Source organism: Crassostrea angulata, chromosome 8 (assembly GCF_025612915.1).
Source record: "Crassostrea angulata isolate pt1a10 chromosome 8, ASM2561291v2, whole genome shotgun sequence".
In the NCBI taxonomy this organism is placed as follows: domain Eukaryota; kingdom Metazoa; phylum Mollusca; class Bivalvia; order Ostreida; family Ostreidae; genus Magallana; species Magallana angulata.
The window spans coordinates 4,518,111-4,526,384 of record NC_069118.1 but is presented as its reverse complement, the minus strand read 5'-3'; the positions used below and the strand labels follow the sequence as shown (position 1 = coordinate 4,526,384).

The 8,274-nt window shown below is 38.7% G+C and overlaps 1 protein-coding gene across 1 annotated transcript; it reads right to left on the bottom strand.

Moving 5' to 3' along the window:
* Positions 1-136: 136 nt before the first annotated feature.
* Positions 137-4,565, bottom strand: LOC128160551 (uncharacterized). Its single transcript, XM_052823888.1, has 2 exons — positions 3,803-4,565; positions 137-1,504 (listed from the first exon to the last, which is right to left on the bottom strand). Exons 1-2 carry the CDS (start codon positions 4,014-4,016, stop codon positions 543-545), a joined length of 1,176 nt encoding a protein of 391 aa, XP_052679848.1. The 5' UTR covers positions 4,017-4,565; the 3' UTR covers positions 137-542.
* Positions 4,566-8,274: the final 3,709 nt, after the last annotated feature.

Below are 8,274 nucleotides of genomic sequence, written 5' to 3'. Positions count from 1 at the left end.
TTTGGTTCATGGCTTTTGTGTTTGTTGAATAGCGCCATGTTATCCTGGGGAGGGTAGAGGACCACACAAATTTGGTTTTTGGGAATAATGTTTTACATTGAGACAGAATGTCATGTACCATGGTCAACAGCGGTCAAGACGAGTTTTGCCAACATTATTGGCTCCGCAATGAACGACAATAATGTGAGGAGGACTTTGCAATTTGAGGCCTTTGAGGTACTTGAGTTTAGGGACAAGGTCCAAAAGTTTCATGCCACTGTACCCCTGCCACCATATGTTGGCATTTGGAATGGATAGGTTGGTTCCTCCGATTCTTTGTGAGGCTGCTACTGTAGCATGTTTGATAATGGAAGATCCCAAAATCCACACATTAACTGGATCTGCAACCACTTGGATTAAATTGGTTAAGGAATGCAAATATTTTGTTAAAATAATGACAGATACAAATAGGGAATTAAAATGAAGATCTTAAGGGAGGGAACATGATAATTAATCGCCAACTGCCGGTGGTTAGTTGAGTGAAGGGGAATGCTGAATATGCATTACCTAATGTAAGACCTATAGGCTTGTGAATGCCATCGCCCAGAGGCTTGTATGGCTTGTTCTGATAGGCCCTGCTGTGCCAGCATGGTAGCTGCCCCTATCCTGAATGAATGAGATTTGTAATACTTGCTGTTGATTCCCAAAACTTGTAGGGCTTTTGCCAGTACTGATGAGAACTGATAGCGGGTTAGTGGTTGGCCGGAGTAGTGGCAAAACAGGGGGCCTGTAACATTTGGCCGAACTTGTAAATATTTGTTCATAATTTTGACCGGACAAAATTGGGTGTCAGTGGCATTGATGCGCAAGTGGGTTCCTTTGCCTAGTTGATCCGTCTTGGAGTATTTAATAAGGAGATTGATAATAGAGTGTTGAATTGAAATATGCTGAACCTGGATGATTCTATCGGGTGAGTTACCCTTAGATAATGCTAATTCCCCCACCCTTAATAATGCATAATATGCTAAGGTAAACGCAGCAGCAAACAGTGAAGTTTCATAGGTATCCTGGCATACCACAGGCAACTTATGAAGGATTTGATTCAAAATCTCTAGGGTTATGGGCATGCGCACAACCCTGTTGTTATTTTGCCTTTTCATGCCTTCTAACACTTTACCAACAAGGAAATGTTTTGTAGGGTCACCATTCCCTAATACTTTACATTTAAATGCAATTGCAGATGTATAGGCCCTAGCAGTGGTTTGTTTGCAGCCTTGTATGGACAGGTGAGCTATGAACATTAAATAGTGATTTGAAGGTGGTGGCCAAAGGATGGACAACTGTTGATTTAATCTAAACTGGTCGAAAGCTTGCAGACCCACAGCGTAAGCTTTGGTAGTGTTACTGGCTAGTGATGACATGAGAAGGCGGTTCATTTCATCTTCAAGAGCACGTTGTGGAAGGATGTTGGTATGGGTTGGGGTAGCTGGTCTGCTGCTGGAGCCAGTTCCCTGAATCTGCCCCACTGTTGACGAGATATTGCATCTGCTATACCATTTTGATTGCCAGGAATATGCTGGGCTTTGAACTGAATGTTGTTTTTTATAGTGACAAGCATGAGTGGCCTAATGAGAAACATGACTCTATCAGATGAGGATGATTGTTTGTTAATGATGTGTACAAGAGCTAGGTTGTCTATATGTAGGATTATTTTTTTGTTTCGGAGTGCTTTAGCCCAAATGGTGAATGCCAAAACAATGGGGACTAATTCTAAAAATGTAATGTCATGAATGATTGGTTTGTTTGCCCATGACGATGGCCACTGGAGATAGGCCCACTGCCCTTGAAAATATGAACCGCATCCTAATGAAGCTGTCCCAGAGCTATCTGTAAAAAGGTTAAGTGTTTCTTGAGAACTCCATTCGGAATCCGGGAAATATACAACCCCATTGAAATTGGTCAGGAGGTCGAGCCACATTTGCATGTCTAATTTCATTGCAGAGGTAATGTTAACATGGTGATAGGGTTGAACCTTACCAATCATAGCATTATAAAAACGTCTGTTGAATGCTCGACTACCTGGTATAGCCCTGGCAAAGAAATTAAGTTTACCTACAATGCTTTGCAGTGAATTGATGGTAATTGTTCTTTTCTGAATATGATGTGTGAGAATTGACAACATTTCTTGAATCTTTGGTGGTGGTATGCGAATTTGCATTTGAATTGTATCTATGACCAGACCCAAGAACACAAGGGATGTTGTAGGCCCCTGTGCTTTGTCCTTATTAAGTGGAATCCCCATATCTGTACATAGGCTATGAAAGGTGTCGACTAGCATACGACAATGGTTAGTATCAGACCGACCGGCAAAAATAAAATCATCTAGGTAATGGTGGGTGGTTTCTAAACCAGATTGCCTTCTGACCAACCATTCGATGAATGTAGAAAATGTTTCAAAAATTTTGCACGAAATTGAGCAGCCAAAGGGCAACATTTTATCGAAATAGTAAGCACCCCTAAAGAAAAGTCCTAGCAGTTCAAAGTCTCCAGGGTATACGGGTATTAGCCTAAAAGCACTTTTTATATCCTCTTTTGCCAACAAGGCCCCCCTTCCCAATTTGCTAATGGTATTTACGACTGTGTCGAAGGAAGTGTAGGTTACTGTTGTATCTTTAGGGTCTATGTATGTATTTATGCTGGACGACGGTGGGTAAGATAAATGTGTTATCATTCTCCAACCGCCGTCGCTTTTGGGAACTAAACCGATTGGTGAGACATGAATGTTGGGCATTGGTGGTTGTAGGAAGGGGCCAGCCATGCGTCCCTCATCCACCTCCTTAGAGATTTTTGTTTGCAAAATATCTGGGTATTGATTGGCTGATACTAAGTTGTGAGAAAAAATAGGAAGTCTAGGTCCTGCATACAACAATTTAAATCCTTCCTTAAAACCAGTATCTAAAGTTTTTGCGGCATGCCTATCTGGGTAATGTTGTAAATACTGTGAAATGGACTTAATAAGGATTGGGGTGCTTCCCAGGGACCAAAGGGTATTATTGTTTGGGGTGTCGAGGGAATTTGGCTGAGGGGTTGTTGTTGTATTGGTAGGGGGGGTGACCTTGGTTTGTTGTGTTGAAGCGAAATGGCCTGTTAACTTTGGTTGCTTGTGTAGGCGTAGCCAAAGAGCAGGTGTTAGAGGAGTGTGCATTATTGCACCTAAGGCATCTGTGTACATACTGGCAGTTTGGTCTGGTGCATGCACCTTTGAAGTTGTAGTCAAAGCATTTGTCGCTGTTTACCCTTTTGTTTGAGGTGTGAGTCTGGTTGTATGTGTGGGTCTGGGGTGCAGTGGGTGTCATGTAAATCATCCATAACTCAGGATCAACTACACCCCAATCTGTGTTTTGGTTAATGGAAGCCCTAAGGCGGTACTGATCGTCATATGTGAGCCAGCCCTGTGATCTCTGGCTTCCTAGCCTAATGTCATGCATGTACTTTAAGAACTGTTGTATTTTTTCAGGATGTGCTGCTGTGTAAATGCTCATGAAGATAATGAATGCATCTGTCCAACGATCAATGTTTTGAATTTTGTGGTGAGATTTAGGTTGGGCAATTAATTGGCCGGTTGCATCTATTGCAAGAGTGGAGGAAACATGAGATTGGTTTGGGTCCCTAACGAGCAATGTCCCCAAGTTAATGTATTTACCAGATATGATCTTATCCCTAGTGCTAGGGTCAACATAGTATCCCAACGAAAATTGAGTAGACCCTACAGGTAAGGGCAGGATGGTGTGGTTGGAGTCAAGAGGAACAAGAGTTAAATTACCTGTGGGCACAGGTGGCTCAGTGACCGGTATTGTGCAAACGCTGGTTGTGGGCGCCTGTAGCGCTGACTGTTCAACTGGGCTTGAACGTGCCTGTGGGGTTGCCGCCTGCACTACTGACTGGGGCTCATCCCTAGCCGCGGCGTGGAGTCGAGGTCGCCTGGACGTCCGCTCCGTGGGGGCTGGCCTTGCTGGCCTTGACTTAGTCTTCGGCATAATTAGCGTTGGGTATTACCATAAAAATATAGAAACAATTGTTAAATTATTTAAAATGAAAAAAAAAATGTCTAACTAAGCAACTAGAAAAAAAAAGTAAATAAACTAATGACACGTAATCAAAAAGAAGCGTGGCCCGATAGCCCACGTTGTACCAATGAATATGGCGTGTGTACAGGTCACAGTAAAATAAGTCTGGTGAAAGACTACAATCCGATAAAAATAACTGCCATCTGCAAATCCCAACAACGAATAATAGTGTAAAGTTAGCGTATACAAAGAGATGTAAAACTTTTGAATGTTATTTTTAAGAAATAGTTAGGCAAATATTGATAATTCAACAGAGAAAATTTTAACCTACCAGTTTGTATGACGTGAAGATTGAAAAGAAGGATATGACGTAATATAGAAAAGCACTTAGTAAAAAACTATTTTGGAACTCAGCATGCGCAACCCGGATAAATCCGGAATGAGCATGGAAAGTAAACTGAGATAAATGCGCATATTCTGAGACTGCGCTTTAATATGCGCTAATGTTTTTAACAAACTGATTGTCAGTCGGAGAATTGAATCCCACAAGATTATGATCCCATTTGATTCCATAGAATGCGTAAACAATAGGGGATGGAGAGTTTGCCCGTTGAATCAAGCATGCTAAATAAATAGATACATGTAAAGGTTTTGAAGGAAATAATTCACTTTCCTCGATTCCTTGTTCTTTTGCCCACTTCTTAAATCTCAGGAAACTGTTACAATATTTGTGTATAGTTGAATCCGCTCTTGACGCTTGCATAATCCCAGGAAGTGCATACACCTTTCCACGCAACTTTGAAGGCAACTGAATCAAATCTCTTTCAAATACCTGAAAAAACAAAAATTGTAAAGGAACACCAATAAATATATTTTTTCGCTTTGAAATTATCTACCGGATATGTATAAAAATACATATATTTATATCTGCATATCAGCTTATTTAAGATATTCAGCACATTTTCGTCAGAAATGAAAATACCATTTTGATAAAAAACCAAATTTGCCAAATGGCAAACCACAAACGTGGTGAAAGAAACTTCAGTAAAATCCATAGCGATAAAATATTTATCTTTATTACAACATAGCGCAAATTGCCTGATATTTCTCATACAAGTTCATAGAAAATAATTCCCAATAAATCAATAGATTTGTTTATTTTGAAGAATTTAAAACAGCCGAAAACAATTTTGAAATCAAACTCTAAAATCAAAGACAAATGCAAGCATTCTAAACTTTAAATCTTCTTTACCAAAAATACCAGACCCGAGTTTACCACGTGTGTAAAACTCCTTTGCTACTGGAAGATCCTTCCAATCTACAATATGTGACCTGTAAACTTCAAAAATTAAAATTGGCCAAAAGCCTGATGATTCCCATAGCGGAACTACTAATGTTCCATATCCTTTGCATTCATTCAAATTCTTCAAAACTCTTGGAATAATATAAAATGGCGGTATCCATGCATTCCAACCTGTCCAATTAAGAGTAAATGCATCAACTGCATACGTAAAAGGATTCCAATACCTGGAACAAAATTTATCTACCTTTGCATTGTAATCGCAAGCAAATAAATCAATATCATACGGACCCCATTCCTGTGATAGGTCATCAAAAACAGTTTTTACGATACCCCAATCATCAAAGTCGACAATTCTGCTCAAATAATCTGCTTGCTCATTGAGTTTTCTTGGTGTCCATTCAATTTCAATACAAATCTTATATTCTAAACAAATTTGAAAAATGTTCATTGCAAGATCTTGTAAGTTATTTTTCATACTCCCTTTTTGAACAATGGAAACAATATTTGCGTTGTCTGTAAATCATTTTATATTCTCACCTTTGAGAAATTGTACAAATGACCGAAGAACTCTATCCACCAATTCTCTCCATGTGGAACTCATAATTCTCTCAGATTCTTCCCATAAACCATGAGAAACAGTTTTACCTGTCCGTACGCAATAACCGCCATAACCAGTATCACTTGCATCGGTGTACACTACCAGATTAGAACTTGGTTTAACTTTCATATCCCTTCTATTCAACATATCTAAAGACGATTTCCAGAAACTTATCTGTTTTTTACTTTCCTCAGAAATTAAAATCATGCTGTTCCATGTTGGAGCAGACACAATGTCAACACTAAGACATTTGGTCATTAACTGAGCTACACTTCCGATAACAACAGACATAGATATGATTTGTCCAACTAAACTTGCTAGTCGTCTTACCTTTATTCTGCAATTCTGGTTCATATAATGCTCAATTTTGAAAATTGTTTTTTTAATCTTAAATACACGCTTTTCAGGAATGTACATTTTCCCCATGTTACAATCCAAAACAACACCAAGAAACTCGATAACTTGACAAGGGATCCACATGGACTTTTCCAATTTAGGCACAAACCCTGAACAAACTAAATCATACTGTACCTCTTTTGATATTTTGCATGCTTCGTCATACTTACTTTGGCAGCCAAACCCATCATCTAAATACATAAGTACAGTTTTACCTTCTCTACGCCATTTCTTAACTAAGGGTCGTGTGAGTTTAGTAAAAATATATGGCGCAGATGCGAGACAAAATGGCAAAACATTAAAACAGAAATATTGATCTTGACCACCAAATTTTCATGAAAATCCTAAATATTTTCTATGGTCAGGAAAAATATCTATATGGTGATATGCACTTGTGATGTCAGATTTAAAACACCAGCTATTTTTATTTGTATACATAAGAGCGGTTCTTATATCGTCATATTTCACAGACTGTTTCCATACATGCTTATTTACTTCCCTTAAATCTAATATAAGCCTTCTTTTCCCACTGGAGTTCACTGAAACAGAAAGAGGATTAGTAACCAAAAACTCTGTATTTTGTTCGGATATCAAACCATTTTCTAATAGCTCCATTATTGCTCCCTGCACGAAAACATCTTCCTGTAAAGCAGATTTATTATTATGCGAAAAGCTCTGCTGTGGTAAAGAACAAAAAGGTATTTTATAACCATCCTGAATAGTATCTATGATATAATGACAAGCATCAATGCATTTCCAAAATTCAATATTTGATTTTAATCGCCCTCTAACAGAGACTTTGCCGCCTTCTGTATATTCACAGCATTCGTTAAACTCATCAACACAACTTTTTCCATCATGATACTTATCTTTTATCAAAAATGATTCTTTAGACTGTTTAGCATCTCTATTTAGCGGACTTGAGCTCTGGGCATTCTTTTCTTTGGTGATTAGGTTTTCCACAGTGGAAACAGCCAGTGGGAAATCTGGATGCAGCTGGCATGATGGGGAAGCCAAAGGGCGTTGGGCCACGAAAAGGCTGTCTAGCTAGAAAAGGAAAATAAGGAGCACTGCTCCTAACATTGGAATAGCTACTCTTAGATATCAGTTTTTCTTTTTGCTTCTCCTTTTCATTCTTTTCTTTCATGGCTTTATTTTCCGCTTTAAACATTCGTTTTTCGTCATCCGAATCATCAGCCAATGAATTGGTTACATAATTGTTCACTGCACTCCACCCACAAGGTGATGCATCAGCCATTTTGATAAGTTTGTTACGCTTATTACAAAGTTCAACTGATTCATGAATAAGTTCCTTGCAATAATCATATTTATTGTTATTCAAGGCCCACGAAGCCTGCGTCAACGTATCAATAATCTTCTCGTTATGTTCAAAGTGATCTTTGTTACCTGGATGTTTCCAGACTATCGCTTGTTCTGACTTTAACTTCTTCACTTCAGACGATACGGAGGAAGTTGCTCCCTGTAATTCTCTTTTAAAATTATCAAGTTGCATTGCCATAGTATTCTCCATGTCCATTTTCTGTTCATTCATTTTGTTGAGAATGGCGTGTAGTATGTCTGCCTGAGCCCCGCCCGACATCTCCTCGTTCTGCATGCCGAATTTTAAACTTTCCGCTGTACGTGTCGTCCTAAACTGGTATTTAACACCTGAGCAATTCTTTATATAGCCTTGCTAATAAACCGGTTCTTAAGAACCAAGTGACACAAACAGGTATTCGAATGAAAACCGTATATATCCGGATAATTAATTCATTATTATACCAAGTAGAAATTGATTTCTGTCTAATTCGTCCCTCAAACGAAAGAAATCATTTTTCATGAGTATATATTTGAGTATGATTGTTTATTTTTATGCTGAAACTTATTGTGAACATTGATCATTTTTATGCTGATATCTATTAATTATATTT